The 23,517-nt window shown below is 45.5% G+C and overlaps 1 protein-coding gene and 1 pseudogene across 5 annotated transcripts; one reads left to right on the top strand and one right to left on the bottom strand.

The window, feature by feature from the left end:
* Window positions 1-670: 670 nt before the first annotated feature.
* On the top strand, window positions 671-23,514 carry BSDC1 (BSD domain containing 1). Of its 5 annotated transcripts, none has more exons than XM_090269025.1 (11): window positions 671-710; window positions 967-1,027; window positions 5,904-6,020; window positions 8,076-8,243; window positions 10,598-10,652; window positions 12,588-12,703; window positions 13,121-13,189; window positions 13,364-13,442; window positions 14,902-15,381; window positions 21,293-21,396; window positions 22,877-23,514. In XM_090269025.1, exons 1-11 carry the CDS (start codon window positions 700-702, stop codon window positions 22,907-22,909), a joined length of 1,293 nt encoding a protein of 430 aa, XP_090125151.1. In that variant the 5' UTR covers window positions 671-699; the 3' UTR covers window positions 22,910-23,514. The 5 variants fall into 5 exon arrangements, with proteins under 5 accessions (XP_090125151.1, XP_090125150.1, XP_090125149.1 ...); XM_090269024.1 differs by lacking the exon at window positions 22,877-23,514 and adding an exon at window positions 21,486-22,860 and having other exon boundaries at window positions 14,905-15,381; XM_090269023.1 differs by lacking the exon at window positions 22,877-23,514 and adding an exon at window positions 21,486-22,860.
* On the bottom strand, window positions 10,153-10,534 carry LOC150014542 (ubiquitin-ribosomal protein eL40 fusion protein pseudogene; annotated as a pseudogene).
* Window positions 23,515-23,517: the final 3 nt, after the last annotated feature.

Below are 23,517 nucleotides of genomic sequence, written 5' to 3'. Positions count from 1 at the left end.
CCCCTCCTCCAGGCTATCTTTGCATTTGTCCTAACTACATCCAGCTCGATTTATTGAGTTGGGCCATCAAGAGTTGAGGTACATGATTGTGTGTCTCCTGGTATCTTGAGAACCCCTCCAGAAGCTGCATTTAAGTAACCTGAATTTTTCTCCACAAAACTCCAAACCCTGGCCCAGAGCTCCTTGGTCTGCGCTTGTAGAATTAGCCGGGAAGAGACCCCAAGCAGCTGCTACGTGGCTGGTTTCATAAAGTGGGGAGGTCCTAGCCCTGCACTCTGGGATCCATACGGTCGAGCTCCGGCCCGGCTCCCTCCAGCCGGAATCCCTCTCTTCCTCCCCTCTACTCCCAGTTTTCCACCCTCCACCCAAAGACCCGACAAAGACCCATAGCGGCCATCGTAGGGGATGTTGGCTGATATCCATAAAGATTCGAGGTTGGTGGGAGCGGAGCTAACGCTTGGGGTGGGCCTTAAGGCAAAACTGAGGATTGGACCAGGCATTCAGGGGCGGAGTTTAAGGGCGAAACAGAGAGTGGACCGAGCTCAATGAGGCGGAGCCTCACCATAAAGCGGGGCGGAGATTGGGCGAGGACGTTGTCCGCGCGAGGATTGGACCGAGTGCTCTAGGGCGGTGCTTGAGGGGGCGGTGCCGTGTCGGAAGTCAAAGGTCAGTAAATAGTGGTGATGTCATGCAGGCAAGATGGCGGAGGGGTGAGTCCGTCATCCAACCCTCGGGCGTTGGGGCCTGAATTTTCCCAGGGGTGGGGTGCTGGGCCAGGGTCCCCATGGGGAACAGGCGGCGGTGGACAGAGCTGAAAAGGTGGGGCGGAGTCCCAGTGTGAGAGAGGTGAGGAAGCGGTCTGCGAAACCTCAGTCCTCGGGGCCACTTCTGAGGAGGAAACAGACCAGATCATTACGTGGGCAAGAGTCGCACTGCAGGGCTGTCAGATTTGTCTGTCTTCCACAGGGAGGACGTGGGATGGTGGCGGAGCTGGCTGCAGCAGAGCTACCAGGCAGTCAAGGAAAAGGTAAGCCAGACAGACGCCGCCTCATTGCAACTTGGTCGGAGCGTCCCCGCCCGACCTGTGTGGGTGCTGGGCCTCAGGGATGAGAACGACTCTGTCCTTACTTTTAGCCCCTTTTGATTTACGGAAGGACAGACCCCGACTCAGACCAGTGTGACACTAGCCACAGTGAAATAAAGATTGTTTGACTTTCGTAGGGATCCATAGGAATGAGCAATTTATTCCAGCTCGGGAAATCCACAGCTTCATAGAAGAGAGAACATTTGATGTAGGCCTTGAAAATAAAGAATTCTAGCAGCAGAAACGTACTCCTATAGTCATTTACAGATTAGCATTTCGCACTCTGACAGGTTCTGAGGATGCCGATGTTGGCTAAACAGATGCAATCCTGGGCCTCAGAGCCCACAGTCTAGTGCGGAGACATCAGTCCCTGTGGGATTGAGTGAGACTTGGCTCTGCCAGTGAACAGTGCCATTGTGTTTAATTCTGTGCTTGTCTGTCAAAACCTACCTAAATGAATTCTGGAAAGAACTAATTACTATTTACCTTAAGCAATTGGGACGGGTGCTGCCTCGGGGCAGACGTCAGGAGGTTTCTGGCCGCAGTTAAATCAGTCGTCTATCTGGGAGCATTTTTGTTCTCCCTGGCTTGTGTCCTCCTCTCAGTTCCAGTCCGGCAGATCTGAGAATGCCCTGAGCTGTTTCCCTTGAGCTGTTTGTTTTGGTGAGGAGGGAGAAAGAGAATTTCACACTGAGGTTTAATAGAGACGTCTGAATAGCTTGTTTTCTGTTGCTCCATCTACTGAGACTCTGGCATTCATTTAGCAAATGTGTTTGAAGGCCTGTGTGTTTCCCTCAAGGTGTGTCCACCATAACTCATGAAAAATAGGTAATTAGCCTTCCATCTTTGTTTTTGGAGAACTCTTTTGAAAGCAAAGATTGTGTGGGGGTGAGTGTTGTTTCTGCCTTTAACAATTTCCCATTCACAAAGAAAAAAATTAATTTTCCTCTCTTAGCTACTTACTCTTTTTTTTAGGTTTATTTTATTGTATTTTACTTTTTTTATTTTAAAATAGATTTTATTGATTATGGTATTACAGTTGTCCCAGTTTTTCCCCCTTTGCCTCCCTCTTAGCTGCTTACCCTGACAGAAACCTAGGCAAGTTATTTAATCTCTCTAGGCCTCTGTTCTTCATCTGTAAAATGGGAATACTAATACATACTTGACAGGCTTTGTGTGAGGATTAAATGATAATATATGTAAAGCGCTAAGAATAACACCTGACACACAGTAAGTACAATATAACAAGTGTGGGCTATTTTATTAAGTGCTGAGAGTGTTGGGAAAACTTCTTAAATACCACCAGTTTATTTTTCCTTCCATTTTTTCTTGGTCTTTCAGTGCTTTCCTGGCCTTGCTTCCTTGCTTCCTATTCTGGTTCCGTTTGGACTTCTCAATTTCCAGCACCTTCAATTTTCTTGTACCCTATAGTATACATTGCCTCAAGAACTACAGCTCTGAGATGGTGCTATAACCTACCTTCTTCTGCTCTTCTTCCTATATGTGTGTATGTGAGTGCATGCGAGAGAGAGATAGACAGACAGAGAGAGGGAGAGAGCGCTTGCCCACAGACACTGATAGAGAAAGGCACATTGCTCTTTGGCCCTACCACAGATTCCCTAACCCCATCTGGGCCTGAGCACCCCCATAAGCATTTTCAGTCTTTCTCTCCTCCCCTTGCCTTCAGAAACTTTCCCCAAACCTAACTCTTCTCTTAAGTCCCCTGTTCAACCACTTCCTCTTTTATTTTAAGAAGACAACATTAGCTCCTACTTTTTTTTAAAATTTGAGGTCAATAGCATGATCTCTCTCTTAACTCCCTCCCCACCCCTGAGGCCACCATATATAAACTTATCTATATACGAACTCAGCTTTCCCTACCATTTGCCAAATCCAGGGGGTGGTTTTCAGCCCTTATCTTCCTGCACCTTTCCGCTACATTTGACACTAGTGAGCACTCCCTCGTTCTTGAAACTCTACTCCCTTGGCTTTTGTGACACGATTCTCAGTTCTCCACATACCTCCCCAGGTTTTCCTTTCCTGACTGTTTTCAGGAGTTTCTCTCCCTCTGCCCGCCTCTTAAAGGTGTGGTGTTGGAGGGGCCTTGTCCTCAGCCCACTGCTCTGTTTATAAACTTCTCTGGGTGACCTCCGTTTTCTTGTTAGGGTGACTCAGTCCTTTTCTCTGAGCTTGTGTTTGAGAAGAGCTCCTTCTGGACAACTATTCCACATAGCCCACAGTCACTACTGAGTCTACGTGACCAGAGTCATTGTCATCTTCTCTAAACCTGCTCCCCCTCAGTTGGCAGCACTGCACCTACTGTAGTCATCTAGTTTAGCAGCCAGTGGCTCTTCCTTGATTCTGTCTTGTCCTCAGTCAGTACATCGATTTAATGACCAGATCCATCTCTTTTGCCTGATATTTCTTGAACCAGTCCCATCCTCTTCATCCTTATCAGCATTGTCCATATTCATATTCTTCTATTTTCTTTCCTGGACTATTGCAACAGCCTCCTGACTGGTCTTCTTCCCTCTTCTAATCTTGTCGCCCTTGGACCATATCAGTCCCCATAATGACCTCTTAAAAATGCAAGTCTCATCATGTTCCCCTCTTTCAGCCCTAGCTGATGTGGCTCCCCATCACCCACAGGGCTGACCAGAAGCTCTCCAGCTTTATCCCTTACGGCTTCTGCTTTACCTTTTGTATTCATTAAGACTAAAATGCATGTAGGCCTCAGTAAACCTCATGCCCCACCACACCCAGCCTCCTTAGCTGACTCCTGCTCATTCTTTAGGGCACAGCCCAAGTCTTTCCAAGCTCCCCATAACACACTGGTCACTGGTCTTTCCTTGCTTGTCAGCACTGTTATATGAGCATTTTCCCCAATAGACTGTGACGTTCTTGAGGGCAAGCACCATGTTTATTCATATTTGTCTCCTCTGAACTCATAGTCTAGTGAGGGAGACAGCCATTCATCAAATAATTGTGCAGATGGTTATGTAATTAAAATTGCCTTGTTACAGGTAAATTTAACAAGCAAGCCTTTTTTGAGTATCTACTTCATGCCTGACTCTTGTCAGACACTGGGGAAGCATCAGTGAATAAAAAACATGGGCTCTGTGTTCATGGAATGCACAGCTTATACAGGAGGATAGACAGTGAATGGGTAATCATAAGTGTAAGGTAGGAGAAATGTTAAGACAATGTGCAGGTCTGTTAGACCGTGAAGCAGGGGAGCCAACCTAGCAGAGGTGACATCAGGGAAACTTCTCCAAGGAAGTGACATTTAAGTGTAGATCTGGAGGAGGAACAGGAGTTGGCCAGGTGAGAGGACTCACTCATTGTGTTTGTTCTCTGCTTTCCTTTGAAGAGTTAGAATTATGCGTCAAGGAGAGGAGTAATATGTTCAGAATTCCTAAGGTAGGGAAGATGGTAGAGCATTTGAGAAACTCGATGAAGGCCAGGTGGAGCTCAGTGAGGGGCACTGCAGTAGGGGATAAAAGTCTGCCAGAGGCAAGATTGTATGGGCCTTGCCAAGTGAGTGTTAAGATTTATACTTGCTCATAGGATACTGTGTAACCATCAAAGAATATACATGGTCTGATCTGACTTACAAAGCTCCCACTGGTGTCAGGAAGAGAATTTTAATAGAAGCATCTGATGCAACCTAGAAGTCCAGGTTGACCTGGACTAAGGTGGTGGCAGTGTGGATGGAGAGAGAATTAATAAATGACCCATCTATCCCAATTAAGGAGCCCTGAGTCTGAAATGGAAGCATTAATGCCCACCCCCAGAGAAGCCTGTAGCTGACAGATGAGACGTCCCACTCAGGGACTTCCAGTGCTGATGAAAACTAAGCAGACCCTTCCACAAAGAAAGCACCACCACAATACTCAAAAACATGCTAAAAAATTGCAGGTGGCTATCCTCATGTAAAATAAGAGGGCTTACAGATGAGTACAGAGGTAGTCCAGGAAGGCATCCTTGAGTGGGTGAAGGTGAAGCAAGACAAGGCAACACTTAGACAAGAGCAGAGATCCTGCTGTCTCAAGCTGGTTCTGAATGCAGGGTAAGAAGCAGATTGGTCTAGCAGAAGCAAGTATCAGTTCTGCCAAAGGAGCTCTATGAATGAATGGGGCAAAAAGAAAGTCTCAAAGAGAATCCAGTCAAGTAGTTAACACCCCCTTTGCTGAATGTAAAAATCAGCACACCTTTTTACTTTATTAAATTGTCAATAATTGATCATGAAAGCTTTCTAAACTATTGTTGTTATTATTGCAACATGTTTATTAAACCTTTCAAGTAATTTCACATACTGTCTCAAATCAACTAAATTTCCTTGTAACAAAAAAAGGAAAAATAAAAACACTTGTCTTTGATAAAAAAAAAAATCACAGACCTTTTCTTCATGTTATTTGAAACAAATGTCATGTCTTAAATCATATCAAAGCAATGCAGCAAAATCTGTTCTCAGACTATATGTCCCCTTCCCCAGTCTGCTCTTGAGAACCACTGATCTAGTCCCCCTCCATTTTATAGGAGACAACCAAGGACTAGATGAAAGTTACTCCTGGCTGTGTAGCTTGTAAGTGTCTGGGCTGATACTCAGTTCCTCTTCTCAGAGCAGCAATAAGTTCTTTGCTCTCTGTTGTCAGATACCAGGTCACGGAATTGGGACAAGTGAGCATTGTTTCTGAGCCCAGGCCTCCCGTGTATCTTGAGTTTTCCATGTGTCTGTTTGGTGTGAAGAAGCACAGGGAACAGGAACAAAGGATGGTCGAGACAGCTGTCTCTGTCATCCTTCTCTGTATTCCCATAGTCCTCCGAAGCCTTGGAGTTCATGAAGCGGGACCTGACGGAGTTCACCCAGGTGGTGCAGCATGACACAGCCTGCACCATTGCAGCCACGGCCAGCGTGGTCAAGGAGAAGTTGGCTGTGAGTACAACCTATATCCTTCAAGTGACTGTCCCTCATGGCCTGACCTGTTCTGGGACTACAGTCGGGGGGAGGGGGGGCCCCAGCTTTTCTCCAATTTTTTTTATGTGATTGTTTTGTTTTTCCCCATAGACTCATTTTGAAAGAATTGTGTCTGTCAGGCAAACAACCTGCACACACACACACACGCGCGCGCACGCACATATTAAGTAATAATAAGCTTTCTCATTTCTCTTTGTCTTAGCCAATGTTTTCCTATTATCAAAGGAAACTATTTCATTATAGACAATTTAGAAAATACAGACAAGTGAGAGAGAAAAGAGAGAGAGAGGTCTAGCGACACCCATGATTCCATCTCCCAGAGATAACTACTATTACTATGTGGGGAGCATATCCCTTATTTACATTTGCTTTTTCACAATTGGAATACCGTGTTTTGTAACCTACTTTTTGACTCAGTCATTGCCGACCTCGTTCTGCAGCATCAGAGATGACATAGTATTTTATTATGTGGATTTAACTAGTTCCTAGTTTCCTATTTCATTTTTTTCCCAGTATTAAAAACAGAGCTACAGGGAACATTCTGATTGTTAAGTCTTTGCCCTTAACATTTTCTTCATAATAAAATAGTTGGAAGTGATCATAGGGTGAGTACAGTTTTAGGCCTTTTACTATCTATTGTAAAACTGTCCTCCAACTTATATTCTTATTGGACCTGTTTTTATTACTCAGAGTTGTGCAGTGGAATCCTCTTGTGAGAAAGGAGTTTGATTCTGAAGTCAGTGTGAAAATGAAAATTGTGTATAGTCAGGTCTCAAGTTTATGATGACATACAGTATGCTGGTTTTATATTACAGTTTTTCCTTTACTGTTGGGACAGATTGCAGTTTCTTTATTTGATCGCCAGCTGAATCAGTTGCCTTGTGACTAGAGGCCATGTTATGAAAAACATGTTTTGGCGTTTTTTTAGCCAGGCTTGTTTTGTTGAATGTTGTAAAGTACTGGCTGCCTGCTAACCACAGCTACTGATGAGCATGAATGACAAGCAGTAGTCCTGCTGAACAGCGATAAGTCCAGCCAGTAGCAGAAATGGCACTTGTTTCTTTCATTTGCTTATTCCTTTTTTTCATTCAACACATATGATTGTGTACCTTTGCTAACATGTGCCAGGCACTGTGATATGTTCTAGTTTTGAAATGCCTGGGCAGCCTAATTAGGAATAAATATTGTAGTTTTCTGTGAGGTCTTTAGAGCCATACCCTGTCTCAGCATCTTATCCCTGGTTGCTTGAGGGCCTTCTGACCAGTGTGGCCCAAGCTTGATGTCCCGCTTGCCTGTTCTGTGAGGTCTATACATAGGACCTCAGCTGGTCCCAGGTTCTCCTCTAGGCAAGACTTACCTGTTCTGATCCTGCCCATGTTTCCTCAGCCTTCATATAAAATATCCTACTTTCTGAGCAATTATGATAACAAAATTGTGATATTTCAGTATTGCTTTTTCTTAAATGTTTGCTATGTGCCAGGCATTGTACATGCCTATCTCTTTGAATCTTCACGGTAGCCCTCTGAAGGAAGTATATTTATCTATATATTATAGATAAGGAACTAGAGACTCAAGGAGGGTTTAGGTCTCATAATCAACAAGCAGTAGAACTGGGATTCAAATTCAAGTTTGACTCCACAGCTAGTACCTTTCTCATTCTACCCATAGGTCTTCTTCCCTACTGAGTGTCTGTAGCATGGCTTCTCACCTGTCTATTTTTGTTCAATCTGGCTGGCCTTGAATTTTGATGAAACAGCCAGTCAAGAAACTCTGCTCTGACCTACAGAAGCCTACTGTAGCCCTATTCTGCACCCCAATCTGGGGGATGGAAACCCTAGCTGCCTCTCTCTCCTTCTCCAGCCCCAGAGATGGGGTGAGAGGTCATGAGCACTTCCCTGGACCCCACATACACAGTATACTTTTTTCCCTAATACTTCACCCCTCCATACTCCATACCCCAGATTGTAGCTTGCTCCTGGGCCACTTGCTTCCTCTGCTGGCTTCTCTTTACAGACTGAAGGCTCCTCAGGGGCAACGGAGAAAATGAAGAAGGGTTTGTCTGACTTCCTAGGAGTGATCTCCGACACCTTTGCTCCCTCACCAGACAAAACCATCGACTGTGATGTCATCACCCTGATGGGCACACCCTCTGGCACAACTGAGCCCTATGATGGCACCAAGGTATTGAAGTGGCCTCCCCTGCAGTTGCCTAACAGCACTGGGCTCTAGCTTCCTACATGTGGTCACAAAAGCAATATATGTTCGGGCTAAAAAATAAATATATGTATATAACTAAGTTGGAGAATACCAATTAGCCAGAAGATAATTATTTCTAAACCATAAGCCCATCACTCAAAAAAAAAAAAAAAAAAAAACCGATTTTTGTCAGTGGATAGCCTTTCATTTCTTTTTGTTTACAAACATGGGTAAAGATAGTTTGGGTTTTTTTCTTTTTAACATAAAAGGCACTTTATATGTGCCATTTTATAACCTGCTTTTAAAAAATTTACAATAAATTTAGCACCTTTCTTAATCACCATCATTTTAAATGGCTTTAAACTTGCAAGTTAATATAGCATATTTTATTTAATCATTTCCCTAATGTTGCACATTTGGATTCCTTTCAGCTTTCAACCATGACAAGGAATGCTGTAGGGAGCATCTTAACAGGCATGATCTTCTCCACCTTCGGGTTATTTAAAACTAATTTCCATCCCTGACTGGTGTGGCTCAGTGGGTTGAGCATTATCCCACAAACCAAAAGGTCGCTGGTTCAATTCCAGGTCAGGGCACATGCCTGAGTTGCAGGCCAGGTCCTTGACTGGGGGCGTGCAGGAGGCAACTGATCAATGTTTTTCTCCCTCTCTTTCTCCCTTCTTTTTCCTCCCTCTAAAGATAAATAAGTAAATCTTTAAAAAAAATAAGAAAAAGAAGAAGACTAATTTCCAATAAGAATACATGTATGGTGGGGAGCGGAGGAAAGGGGGGAGAATGTCTATATTTCTACTGCATTTTATTTTCTGATCATTCTTGGATTTCATGGAATGTTCTCTCCTAAATTCAGTGTGGTGTCAAAACAATTTGGCCTCCTTCATAGCATTTTACCACATTGAATTTCCATTCCAAAGGTACTGATTTTTCAAGCGTATTTTTAGCACTAGAACTGGCACCGCCACTTAGTGAACATTTAAGTGGAATTGTGAAAATTTTTAAATTACAGGATTTTAAATTAAAACAGTGAATCACCAAAACCACTTGCTGAAGTTCTGATGCAGCCAGCCAGCCCGTGCTTCACATGATATTGAGGAAGGAAGGTGGGGCTTTCTGTTTACCAGCTAAAGTTTGCCACGTCTGTGGCAGTTTCATTTGGCACATGGCTGTCAAATTAAGATTCTTTTTAAAATTCTTTTTTGATTGATTGAGAGAGAGAGACATCAATTTGTTGTCCCACTTATTTATACATTCACTGGTTGATTCCTACATGTGCCCTGACTGGGGATGGAACCCACAACCTGGCGTATCAGGATGACAACCAACTGAGCAACCCGGCCAGGGATAAGAAATTCTTGATGAATGGTTTTAATTTTGGGAAGTTACATTATTTCAAAACTTGCCCATACTTTTTGACTTTATTAATGTTTTTACATTAGCATTTTTCACATTTCACATAATTTAATTTTATACATATACTTTTGAAGCCTATTTACACTGTATTTTCTTAGTTCTCAGGAGTGGATTACTGGGTGAAAGATCACTTTTCTCGGAGCCCCAGTTTTGGACTCCTGGCCTGCACTCCACTCCCTAGCCACACAGTATTAATCAGCAAGTGCCCTGTGGATATGATAGCCAACAGGGGAGAAGCTGGGCTGTGGTTGATTGAGTACTATGGCGGGGGGAGGTGGGGGTGCTTTCTTTTCCCAGCATCCCAGAATTTATATTCCTTTTTTCTTTTCTCCTTCCTTCCTTCCTTCCTTCCTTCCTTCCTTTTCTGCTTCAGTCAATGAAAGGGAAACTTTATTGAGGCCTCAGGACCATGGGGTTCAGGCAGAATGCTGTCCTGTGGGCCCAAGGAAGTGGTGGAGGAGGGGCCTTATTTAACCTTCTTGGGGCGCATGTTTGTTGGTGTGGCCACGCTCCTTGCAGCAATTGACAGAGTGGGGATGCATGTGAGCGTAACACTCGCAGCAGATCAGCTTGTTGTAGTTGTACTTCTGGGTAAGCTGATGAAAGGATGACTCGATGATATCACCCCACAGATGAAGCACCAAGTACAGGGTGGGCTCTATCTGAATATTGTAGTCTGAGAGAGTGTTGCCATCTTCCAGCTGTCTGCCTGCAAAAATCAGACACTGTTGGTCAGGTGGGATGCCCTCCTTGTCTTGGATTTTAGCTTTAACATTCTCAGTCATGTCACTGAGTTCAACCTTGAGGGTGATGGTCCAGCCAGTCGGGGTCTTCACAGAGATCCCCATCTCTGCATCTGCTGGGGAAGCTGCTCTGCTGCCTCCTTGAAGAGTCTTCTCTGTTTCTTACAGGCTCGTCTCTATAGCCTGCAGTCAGACCCGGCAACCTACTGCAATGAACCAGATGGTGAGAGGGTAGCGGTGAAGGGGTGGGCTTGCAGGGCAAGGAGACCAAGGGCATCCGGGCTGTACTCCCTCTTTGTCTCTGGTAGCAGTGGCCTGGCACCTACTGTGCCTCTACACCAGAGTGGGGCTAGTGTGTACCTTAGCTCTGGTGAGGTGGGTGAATCACCTCTTTTCCTCCCTAAGCCCAGGCTGTCTTCGTCCCTGTCTGCAGAGGCTTTGATCCTCTCCCTCATCCTCAGCTCAGGCTCCCTCCCAGCCCTGCTGCCCGCCCTGCCTGTTTGCTAAACCCGTGAGGCACAGCAAGCCCCAGGCTGGGAACTGGAGGTCAGAAATGAGTCAAACCTACAACCTGGTCCGGACCTCCAGGAACTTGCCCTTAGAAGAAGGAAACAGGAACCAGTGAATAAAGCAAAGACAGTAGCTTTGGAGTGACTGCTTCTGTAGAACCAGTGGGGGCAGTGGGAAGCCAGAGGGATGGCACCCAGCCTGGTAACCTATGATGTGACACTTGAATTGAGGTTTTAAGGGTTAATTAGCAGTAAACTTATTTTACCTTTAGAAGTGGGGGATGGGTGTTCAAGCTTAACAGCAGGACATGTGAAGGTCCAGAAAGAACAGGGAGTACCTAGGCCCGTGGTTCTCAACCTTCCTAATGCCGTGACCCTTTAATACAGTTCCTCAGGTTGTGGTGACCCCCAACCATAGAATTATTTTCGTTGCTACTTCATAACTGTAATTTTGCTACTGTTATGAATCGTAATGTAAATATCTGATATGCAGGATGTATTTTCATTGTTCAAATTGAACATAATTAAAGCATAGTGATTAATTACAAAAACAATGTGTAATTATATATGTGTTTTCCGATGGTCTTAGACGATTCCTGTGAAAGGGTTGTTCGACCCCCAAAGGGGTTGCGACCCACAGGTTGAGAACCGCTGACCTAGGCATTTGGGAAGGCTGGATGAAAGGCTGCATGTGAGGGAATGGAAGCAGTGATAGCTGTGGTGGGAGCCAGACTGGACTGCTTTGGGTGTCAGACTAAGCAGTTTGAATTTTGTCCTAAAATCCTCGGGGTAGTGCTTCTTAACGTCCACAAAATTTTATATGCAAAATGGGAATTCTTTGACCCTTTGAAGCCCATCTTTGGACCCTAGCTTTAAAAGCCTTTCTATAGAGAACTATGAAAGGATTTTGAGGCCTGAGGTGATCAGATTTTACATTTTATAAAAGAGCGCTGGGCAGTGTTGTGAAGGATAAAATAGAGGCAGAGACAGAAGATGGGAAGACCAGTTAGGAGGCTTGGTAGCAGCCCTCACATCAGAGGTAGGGCCAGAAGCTAGGTGGTGGCAGAGGAGTGAAGAGGAGAGTGTGCATATGAGAGACACTGAGGAAGTGGAATCCAGAGTGACCGGATAGGGAGGCATCTAGGAGGGTCCCTAGTTTTCCAGTGGATCACTGGGTGGCTTATGTTGGGCAGGAAAGAAAATAACTTGGGTTTTCAGCACCTGTGCAAGTAGGCATGTCCAGGGTACACTGGGACCCCTGGAGCTGGAGGGCTTCAAGAGGAAAGCAGTGGCTCCTAGGGTCAGTCAGAAACTGTGGATTGGTCTTGTGAGGGAGGACAGAGAAGTTTCCACTGGGTGTGGCAACATGGGTGACCAGAGAACAGCTGTTTCAGAGAGGAGATTCATTGGGCATGGCAGAGAATGGAGTCTGCAGCCCCTCCTGGAGATCACTTCGGTGTTGCACCCTGATATCAGTTAGGTCCACCCACTCCTTCACTCTGCCTTCCCCCCCACCTTGAGCCAAATGGCTTTGAAAAAGACCTTAAGCTTTCCTTGTTGTCCATGTCTGATTTAGGTGTCTTTTTTGTGGGCCCAGTGTTCTTTCCCCAGACTTAGGGAACTGACCGTCAGTGTCTGTCCCTCTACAGGGCCCCCGGAATTGTTTGACGACTGGCTTTCCCAGTTCTGCTTGGAGGAGAAGAAGGGGGAGATCTCAGAGCTCCTTGTAGGCAGCCCCTCCATCCGGGCCCTCTACACCAAGATGGTGAGGGCCCAGCTGGCAGGACCTTGGCCAGCTCCCTGCTTGAGGTGTTGGGAAGTGGGAGGGACATGTCCAGAGTCATTTCAAGAGTATCTGGCGTAGAGAGCAGTGGGTGACCCTGTAGAGCCAAATCAGCCAAGAATCTCTTGGGGGATACTGATTTGCCAGGTTTCTGGCCATCATGGTGAGAAATGGAGGAGCTGGCAAAACCTAATGGAATTTCTTTTCTCCCTCCTGGGCCAAGCTAGGCCAGGAGGGTAGCACCAGTGGGGGGTGGGGTAGAAGTGCTCTGATTAATCACTGCTCAGTCTCTTACTGTGTCTAAAATCCAGAGTGGCTAGGAACTGGCTGATAAGGCTAGGGATGCTTACCCCACACAGCCACTTCAAAAGTCTCATCTCTGCTGTCCTCTCCTTCCAGGTGCCAGCAGCTGTTTCCCATTCAGAATTCTGGCATCGCTATTTCTATAAAGTTCATCAACTAGAGCAGGTATGCTGGCCTAGCCTGGGAAGGTACTCCACTCAGCCATGGGGGATGTGGGCTGGATTTTGTTGAGGGAAGAAGGGGACACACAGTGCCAAGAGTTCTGGGGTTAGAACCAGGGTGTGAGAAGAGGATGCCCTGACTGCTCCTGACCATCTGCTCCCTCCTCCCCTCATTCAGGAGCAGGCCCGGAGGGATGCCCTGAAGCAGCGGGCAGAACAAAGCATCACTGAGGAGCCTGGATGGGAGGAGGAGGAAGGTAAGAAGTATTGAGAGGTGATGGGCAGGTAACAGGTCCTGTCTGGGCCGTCCTCTTTGTAGCCTGGAGAGACTTGGCACCCTAGGGAAGAGTGAGGAATGAGTACAGTGTGTGTGCATGCTGAGGATAGGCTGAGCTGACAAGGAGGTGTTTCCCAAGACTGGTAAAATCCCAGGTTTAGGTACAGAAAGCACATGTGTCAGTTGCACATTCTTCTGCTAGCCGTGGACCAGCTACTTCAAAGTCACCTGGGATGCTTATTGACATTCCAGAGAGCAACAGAGGGAAAATTGGGACAACTGTAATAAAACAACAATTTTTAAAAAAGAAGAAGAAAGCCCTGGCTGGTGTGGCTCAGTGGATTGGGCGCAGGCCTATGAACTAAAAGGTCGCTGGTTCGATTCCTGGCCAGGGTACGTGGCTGGGTTGCAGGCCAGGTTGTGCGAAAGGCAACCAATTTCTCTTGCACACTGATGTTTCTCTTCCTCTCTTTCTCCCTCCCTTCCCCTCACTCTAAAAGTGAAAAATAAATAAATCTTTGCTGAGCATCCTCTATAGCAGCTCAGCTTAGGACAGTGTGTTGGAGCCACCTGCATGATTTTATATTAAGATGTTTATTAAGTGCTTATAACCTGTTGTAAGAGCTTTATATGTATGGTCATTACCACAAGTTCATTATTCCCCTTTTACAAATAAGGCAGATACATTAAAGAAAAGCTAAGTGCCTTGCCCAAGATCATATACCTAGGATGTAGCAGAGCCTGACCTGAACTCAAAACTGACTAACAAAGAAAAGATAGGCCTGACTGGTGTGGCTCAGTTGGTTGGGCACCATCCTGCAACCCAAAAGGTCGCCAGTTTGATTCCCAGTCAAGGTACATGCCTGGGTTGTGGGCCAGGTCCCTAGTTCTCAATCTATATTTCTCTCCCTTCCTTCCCCTCTCTATGAAAATAAATAGATAAAATCTTTTTTTTTTTTAAGAAGAAAAATAAAACTTACTGACGAGTCTTGGCTTTTTGATCTATAATACCACCTTGGGCTGTGTTTCTGAAAGCCGAGTGCCCACCAGATATGTGCTAGGCCTCAAAAATAGGAGACATTTGGACAGGGAGTATCTGCAGAAGAACCTGATGGAGAATGGTGAGGTAACTGGCACCCTATGTCTTTCCTTTTTTAAAATTTATTGATTTCAGAGAGAGAGGAAGGGAGAGAGAAACATGAATTTGTTGTTCCACTTATGCATTCATTGGTTGATTCTTGTATGTGCCCTGACTGGAGAGCAAACCTGCAACCTTGGTGTATCAGGACACCGCACTAACCACCTGAGCTACCCAGCCAGGGCCAAGTCTTCAACAAAGGAAACTTTGGAGGGAACCTGAGGCCTGTCTTCAGAGAACTCCAAGCCTGTCTTGTGCTGATGGGGCACATTGCCTGCTTTCCCTGCTTTTCTCTTGACAGAAGAGCTTGTTGGCATTTCACCCACATCTCCAAAAGAGGCAGCAGCTCCTGTGGCCAAAACTTCCACATTCCTTGAAGGAGGACCTGGCCCTCAGAGCTCCTGTGAAGAGAATCTGGTGATCCCAGTAGAGCCTCCAACAGAAGTGACCCCGTCAGAGAGCAGCGAGAGTGTCTCCCTTATGACACAGATTGCCAAACCTGCCGCCACACCTGAGCCACCAGTGCTGCCCAAGGACCTGTCCCAAAAGCTTCTAGAGGCATCTTTGGAGGAACAGAGTCTGGCTGTGGATGTGGGCGAGACTGGACCCCCGCCCCCAGCTCAGCTCAAGCCCCACAGCCCTGCTGGCCACCCCAGTGGTGCAGAGCCCAGGCCTCCAGCCAGAGTAGAGACTCTCAGGGAGGAGGTGCTCACAGACTTACGGGTGTTTGAGCTGAATTCAGACAGTGGGAAATCTACACCCTCCAACAATGGAAAGAAAGGTAAGTCAAGGCCAAAGCCCAGGGAGTGTGTGGGGCAGAGGAGGTGAGAGTTGACACCTTACAAGGCAGGCTTGTCTCCTTGTCCCTTGTGAGGATTCTAGGAAGACATGTCCTTCATTCGTGATACTGATGATGAACTATGACAACGTCTATATATTATTCATTGCTGTATTCCATCAATTCTATGATGCACAGATTCTCAGAACTAAGGATTCATCTTACAATGTTGGGGTCTTAGAGTCAACAAAATAAGGTTTAGGTCAGATCCTGTGCTAAGTTTGTTACATAGCCTTTAATTTCTCACATCTTACAACCCATTGAGGTCAGTATTACTGTCTTCATTTCATAAATGAAGAAAGTGAGGCTCAGAAATGATAAGTAACTTGCCCAAATTCACATGACCAGAAGTGCCAAGTCTGGATTCAGATCCAGGTCTGTCTGGGTTGAAGCCCATGCCCTTAACTATAATACCACATTATACTGATTTCTATCCTTTTCAACAGTTTAACCTTATCCTGGGGTCAGTATTTCTGTGACACTGATTGATGTCAAGGATCTTCTTTCCTGGGTAACCTTAGGAAAGTCATTTAGCTTCCCTAAGCCTTCATTACTATTTTTTAAAGATTTTATTTACTCATTTCTAGACAGAGGGGAAGGGAGAAAGAAAGAGAGAGAGAAAAACATTGCTGGATTGTCTCTTGCATGCCCCTAACCGGGGACCTGGCCTGTGACCCAGGCATGTGCCCTGGCTAGGAATAGAACTGGCAACCTTTTGGTTTGCAGGCCAGTACTCAACCCACTGAGCCACACCAGCCAGGGCTACTGTTATGAAATATATAAACAAAACTTACATATACAGTTTAAAGAAGAATAAAGTTAATACTCATGAACTTGCTTTGAGCCAGCTTAAGTAATAGAGCTTTAGTTTCTTATCTGTGTAATGGAATTTTAGTCTGGAAACTCTTTGACTTTATGTCAGGGGGGAACCTCTCTGATTCCTTGAATAGCTCTATTGTTGATTTTTTTGTCACATCCAAAATACCTCTCTAGAGATAGCTGATTATTAGCAAGACCTTCCCCCAACTCCTCACACACACATGCATCCTGTCTTTGCCAACACTCGGTACCAGTTAGCCATAACACTTGCCCAGCTGGTGAGTGCTGACCTGCTGGCCCTGTGAGAGACACTGTTTTGCTGTAGTGGGTAGGAAACGGGCCCCACCACACCCTACCCTTCTCCCTGATGGAAACAACAGGGTTTCTAGTTTCCAACACAGTGCTTTCCTACTGACTCTGGTTCAGTGAGGTCATCCATTGAGCTTCTCCTACCTGTTCTTTATGAGACACTGAGGAGGGAGGGGCAAAAGCTGCAGTCTTTATGATGAAGCATGAGGCAGTATGGGACAGACCTGGTACTGGAGAAGATCAAAGAAAGGAGGAGCCTCTGGGCGTCAGCGAGTAGTTCACTGAGGAGACAGGCAATGTATAGGAGAGTTAGAGAGTTTGGGAAGTAGTCCAGGCTGAGTGGACCCACAGAGTCCATATAGCGGAGGGCATGGGGCACATTGCAGGGGTGGTGACCAAAGCCCACCTTTCTGTATTGTCTCCTAGGAGAGGGAGGAACAAGAAGGGTGGATGGATTAGCTCAGAAATAGAGCTTAAGAACTTACGCTGAATTTAGAAGGTTGAACTTATCATGCTGCTTATATTATATGACCAGCCTGTACTAAGAGCCCTATATGTTGAGGCTCTGGGTTCCAATTCCAACTTTGCCTATAAGCCATGTGACTTCAGAAAACTTACTGATCTCTAAGCCTCTGTTTACTCCTCTATAAACTGGGGAGTTATTCCATGACAGGTCCTCAGTCAGGGAAGAAATTTGAGTAGAGCCCTGCTTTGGAGAAATGATGATAATAAGAGATACTCTTCTCTGAGCACTTTCTATATAGCTTTGTGCTAAGTACTTGATATGCATAATCATTCAATTTTCACAAAAGCCCTGTGCAGTTTTCCCCATTTTTTACTGGTAGGAAACAGTAAAGCCTTTAGAAAGGTATGAAATAGTCCTTTAGGAGAGTGGATGAGTAGGTAGGTGATGGGCCCAACAGGTAATGTGAGGTTGCTGGTGGGTGGTACTAAGGGCCTGTTTGAGGTAGTGGTCATGCATTTTGAGACACCAGTCAGCACTATTGCACTTTGTCCAGCCACATTCAATTGCTCAGGTGCAGGCACAGAGCAGGTGGGGAGTTGGACTTAACCAGGGTTCAAATTTAGCCAGGTGAAATAAGTGGAGGAAGAGAGTCCAAATATGTACAAGAAATGATCAGAATGATGGCTTATGGAACCTGAGCTGGGTAAGATGGGGAATAACAGTGAAATCATTAGAGGGTTAAAGAATTATGGATTCCATTTGGAATTGCAATAGAGAGCATGATCAGAAAAAATGAGTGGTGGATGGAAGAGACTAGACAAAATGAGGTTATGGGGAAGATGCAGTGAAAGCTCTTAACTGCTCTGTTCTGTCTCTGATGCACTTGGGGATTCACGAAAGGAGGAGCTGGGGATTTGATGCAGAAGACCTAGCACAAGTAGTTGTAGTCAGTGCAGGGAACCCAGACTCTTTACTAGGGTAGGACAATGGGAACAGAGTAAAGGAAGTAAATCTTAAAAGGAAGAATGGAGACTTAGAGACAGAGTGACTCCTTTCCCTCTTATGGTCACTTCCTAAGGTGACATGAGGGAGGCTTGGTTTCTGGATGCAGCAGAGTCTCTTGGGTTCTAGCCACAGGGTCTCCCAGGTCCCAGGGCAATCCCCATCATTGCAGAGCTGCTTCCCACCTGAGGTTAGTAATCAAAAAAGAGAAAAACTCCATCCCGAAGTCTAAAACTGTTGCTGCATAGATGAGTTTTCTGCCACGTGCACTGTATAATGGAGATCTTTTTTTTTTTTTTTTTAAGATTTTATTTATTTACTTTTAGAGAGAGGGGAAGTGAGGAAGAGAAACATCAATGTGGGAAAGATACATCAATTGGTTGCCTCTCACACTCCCCCAACCGGGACCCGGCCCACAACCCAGGCATGCATCCTAACTGGGAATCAAACTGGCAACCTTTCAGTCACAGGCCGGCACTCCATCCACTGAGCCGCACCAGGCAGAGCTGTATATGGAGATCATAGTACTCCTTCGTGTGTGATAGGGCAGGATGGTGGGACGAGATAGATGGCAGAGCCCAGGTTCACATCTCTGCCATTTGAAGCCTCCCTTTCCTCATCTGTACATCAGAACTGTAAATACTCACCCTGGATGGTGGATGTGAAGTGCTGTAAAAAGTTTAGCTGATATTCTGTTTTCTATCCCTGGAAGAGTCTGCCCTAGCATTGAAGCCTGAAGAAGAGAATTTCAAATCCTTAGAGGGGTAACCTGAAGTTAGGGAAAGCTGTCATGGTCACAGCCATGCCTCTGAAGTGACGAATCCGTCAGGGGTCTTCTACCCCACAGGAAGCCTGCACTGTCACATAGCCAAGTGTGTTGCCACAAGAGTGTCCTGAAAGCACAGGGAGCCTTAGATGTGGGATCAGAAGAACTGGGACTTGGTTGCAGATCTGCCCCTGACGAGCTGTGAAACCATGTGCAACATCACTTTACTTTGAGGCCTTTAGGGACTCTCATTTGTTAAATATCCAGTATGTATATATGTTACAGGCACTTTACATTGATACCTCTAATATTAACTCTGTTATGTATCAAACTGCAGGCTCTGGTCTACACAGAATCACCCAGGTACGTGCCGAATTCTGGGCTAGCACCTAGATCTGCTGAGTCTGAATGAGAGGAGGGCTGGAGAAGCAGGAATCTGCATTCTGATAAGCTCCCTCAGTGGTTCTTTGCAAAGACAGTTGTTTTATTCCTACTTTATAAACAAACTGAAGCTCTGAATAACTTGCCCAAAACTGCAACAATAGATAAAAATAGTAGAGATTCTTCCCTGACTGGTTGGCTCAGTTGGTTGGGCGTTGTCCTGCAAAGCAAATGGTCGCTGGTAAAGTTCCCTGTCAGGGCACATGCCTGGGTTGTGGGTTCAGTCCCCAGTTGGGGCGCATACGAGAGGCAACAGAGCGATGTTTCTCACATTGATGTTTCTCTCCCTCACTTTCTCCCTCCCTCCCTTACCCTCTCTCTAAAAATAAATAAAATCTTTAAAAAAAAGGGTAGAGATTCCACCTGGTCTGCTTGTTTGCTTGTTTCCAGAGACCATGCTCTTATAGTGAGCTAGGTGGCGGGGAAGAGGGAACAGTGTGAGACCCCTTATAAGGAATATGGGTGGGGGGCTTAAGGGAGTCTCAGAGCCTAGGCACCTGGTGAGGAGCAAGCTACACAGGAAGTAAGGAGATATTCATGGGTCATGCTATTGGAGGAATTGAGCTCACACTTTTTAAGGTGCTTTAAAAAAAAGATTACAAAGTAATGTATGTTCCTTTTAGGGAAAAAAAGAAAAATTACCCACGACTTCATCACGTAGAGATAACTACTGTTAGTATTTCTGTGGGTTTGTTGTTTACCTTTTCTGTATGCATGCTGCAACTGTGAGCATATTTCTGAAATGGAATCTTATTGCATACACTTTTTTATAGGGACCATTTTGTAGTATTATTCTTAATAATAACTTTCAGCGTACATTTTTAAAATATTGCCTATAAGGAGTCATAACCAACTATGAATTTTTAGAGTGGTAGTTATCAAAATTCAGCAGCCATCAGAATCACCTAGAACAGAAATAGGTAAACTTTTTCTGTATTGGGCCAGATCATAAATATTTTAGACTCTTGAGGGCATACAGTCTTTGTCCCAGCAACTCAGCTGTGCTATTCTGGCCTCAAAGCAGCCATAGGCAGTGTGTACACAAATGACCATAGCTGTGTACCAAATTTTTATTTCCAAAAATAGGTGATAGGATGGATTTGGTCTTTGGACCATAGTTTGCCAACCTCCTGGTTTAAAGACAGGGTCCATGAATATCTATTGATTAAAGCTATGTGTTCGCGTCACTTGAAATATATAAGAAAACAAAACAAAGATCCTGCCTGCCCTTGGGGAGCTCTCATTCTACCTCCTGTATTATTAGACAATAAACATATTAAATCTGATGATATATGCTAGAAAGTGATAGAGCAATAGAAAGAAGAAGAAAAGGAAAAAAAAAAGGACAACCAGAACAGAGTATAGGGAACAGGTTTCAATTTAAAAGGATGGTTAGGGTAGACCATACTTTGATGGTGAGATTTGAGCAAAGGTATGAAGGAAGTGAGGGAGTTGCCTGTGGACCTCTGAGTTCCAGGTATAAGGGAACGCCCCATGCAAAGACCCTAAGGGGGGAATATGCCTGGTATGTTTCCAGAGTAGCAAGACCAGTATAGGTAGAATGAAGTCAGTGAAGAGGAAGAGGTTCATTGTGTGTTTCTTCTGGAAGATTTTTGTGACTCCCAGGGAACATCTGGACCAAAGTGCTTTCCTACTACTCATGAACTTGCTTTACCTCACTTAATAGTATAGTTTAATACTATTAAATGTATACAAATGTTCTGCAACCTAAACTTTAAAAGCCACATAATGTTCCATCACGTCACTACATTACTTATTTATGTTTGTGATTCCCTTATCAGTGGGCTTTCAGGTGGTTTTTTAAGTTTCCATCACTATAGCAGCACTACAGTGAACACTCTTTTGGTTAAATTTTTGACTGAATCTAAGATTATGCCTTAGATTCCTTAAAGTGGGAAGTGAGCTAGAGTGAAAGCAGAAGGCAAAGACCTTTGGTGTGTATTTTTCAAGTCCTTTAAAGAGTGCCATCACCCTCAGCTACCACCTCTTCACATACCCCTTCCTGACTCTGACACTGGATTATGTTCCAGGCTCAAGCACAGACATCAGTGAAGACTGGGAGAAGGACTTTGACTTGGACATGACTGAAGAAGAAGTGCAGATGGCACTTTCCAAAGTGGATGCCTCGGGTGAGGTGAGTGGGCCTGGTTGGCCACAGGGAAACAAGCCCAGCAATCCCAGGATCTGAGGCCTCTCCCCACCAAGCCCAACTGTCCCCTCAAGGTGGATCCCTGTGGCAGACTGCAGGAAAGAGCTGGGACCTCCCACTCGGGCCCTGAACAGTTGTCATCGTCAGGCCCTGCTTCCCCTCAGATCCAGGACAGATGAATGGGAGAGTTCCTGACATTAGCTCTGTGTCAAAACCACCAAGGAACTATTAAAAAATACAGATGCCAAACCCTGCTCACACCTTCTGACTCATGGTCCCCTGGTGTGGCACCTGAGCAGATTTCTCGCTTTGCAGACAAAAGACAGTATGGTCTAGGGCTAGTCACTTAAGCTGAGGCTCTCATTTTTTATCTAAAACATGGACTTGATGATCATAAGCTTATAAGCTGTGATAGACAATGAATGTAGTCATGTTAGGCATAGTACCTGGGACATAGGAGCAATAGTAGATGTTACCGAAACCACCATGAGACCTAGTGCAGGTACAAGCTCAGAGGCCTGTTTCTCATTCTTCGCTACCTGTCAAAATCGTGAATGGGTCATTTTAAATGAGCCGGGAGAAAAGCTCTCATAGCTAATAAGTGACAGGACTGAGGCTTAAGCCCAGACATATGATTCAAGTCACTGTTATTTCCATTGTCACACAAGAACCACATGATTCCTTCCATCATGTAGCTTGGTGAACCTGCTAAAGAGGTGAACAGATTAGAGGCACAGGAAGGACCTCGTTTTTCATACTGGGAAACTGAAGCCTGAGAGGAGCTAGTGACATGTGCAAGAGCATTTTGGACCTGTGATCTCACTATACCCAAGGCAGAAAAGGCCCAGGCTGTCCTGTCATGCTGTGGGGGCTTCATGGCTTTTGTGTCTTTGCAGCCCTCTTTTAAAATCTGACATATAGTATCCCTGCGCAAAGTCATTCTGTAACCTGTCATAGTAGGGATCAGCTGACAGCAGGCCAAGAGAAAGTCGCCTGGGAAGACTTCAGCTGGGGACTAGGGTGCTGGAGCCCCTAGTGAAGACCCTGTGGGCACCTCTAGTTCAGGGCCACACTTGCTTCTAATTATAATGCCACTCTCAAATTCTCTGCCTCTCTGAGCCATCTTCTTAATCTGCTCAGCTGGAGACACGTTTTCCTTAAGGAATTGACTGACTTGATTCCTGTGGGCAGGGCATCCCCCTTGTAGAGTCTAGTGTTGGTTGGTGGAAGCATTTCCTTTGGGTTTGAAATGATCAGAGCAGCAGATCCACCCCTTAGGCAGAGGATAACTCTGCTCCCCAGACACATCCTTAAGATTAGTGGTTCACTCTCATGGACACTATAGCCCAGGGGAGTGGGGGAGGGCTATCTGGAAATGGAGGCATCAAGGGGAGTTTGAATCTGGGCTTGACTGAGAGGAGTAAATTTGATTTTTGTACTCTCCATTATCCCCTCCCGTTTACAGCTGGAAGATGTAGAGTGGGAGGACTGGGAATGAGGGGAGCTAGGGCAAGCAGCTCCCCTCTGCAGCACCTCCCATTTCCCTCGATCGTCTCAGCCCAGCCCTGGAAGACACTGACCAAGAATGTCCCCCAAATGGCCTCTGTCAACTAGAGCTCTAGGCACAGATTCTGGGTTGCTCCTTGCTGGCTCTGTGGGTCTCTCTGGTCACAGCTGGGAAGGAGCTTACAAAATCCAAACCAAGAACTCTGACTTGTGCCAACCACAGGATGACCTTAGGGGAGGAAACCTACCCCCTCACCGGAAGAGCCTACATTTCTCTGCTGAATACTCACTGTTCTTGGGGACTCTTGCTGGGAAGTCCCAAGGAATAGCTCTATCCCTTCTGCCTGTGTGGACAGGAGCTAAACCACCAGTCTCTTGGAAGAAGCCAAGTCAACACTGTCTACCCATAAGCAGGCGAGGAAGGCCATGCCACCTGCCTTTGGCTAGACAGGCATGGCAAACACATTTTGTTCCTATTCCAATACATAAGAGACATTTGACTCTGGGAAATTAGCCTCTCTTGGGAATCTCTCATTCCCAGGCATTTTCCATTCCTGGAAAGATTCCCTGTGGTTCAGAATCTGGAGACCAAACCCTGAT

Source organism: Furipterus horrens, unplaced genomic scaffold, assembly GCF_987537825.1.
Source record: "Furipterus horrens unplaced genomic scaffold, mFurHor1.1.pri manual_scaffold_3, whole genome shotgun sequence".
In the NCBI taxonomy this organism is placed as follows: domain Eukaryota; kingdom Metazoa; phylum Chordata; class Mammalia; order Chiroptera; family Furipteridae; genus Furipterus; species Furipterus horrens.
This window is presented reverse-complemented; position numbering and strand designations above follow the sequence as displayed.

Excerpts from the sequence above, each read along its gene's own strand:
- BSDC1 (XM_090269023.1), top strand. Across the intron at positions 1,028-5,903 it reads ACCAGGCAGTCAAGGAAAAG|TCCTCCGAAGCCTTGGAGTT; the intron begins GTAAGCCAGACA and ends GTATTCCCATAG. Across the intron at positions 21,397-21,485 it reads AAGTGGATGCCTCGGGTGAG|GTGGATCCCTGTGGCAGACT; the intron begins GTGAGTGGGCCT and ends TGTCCCCTCAAG.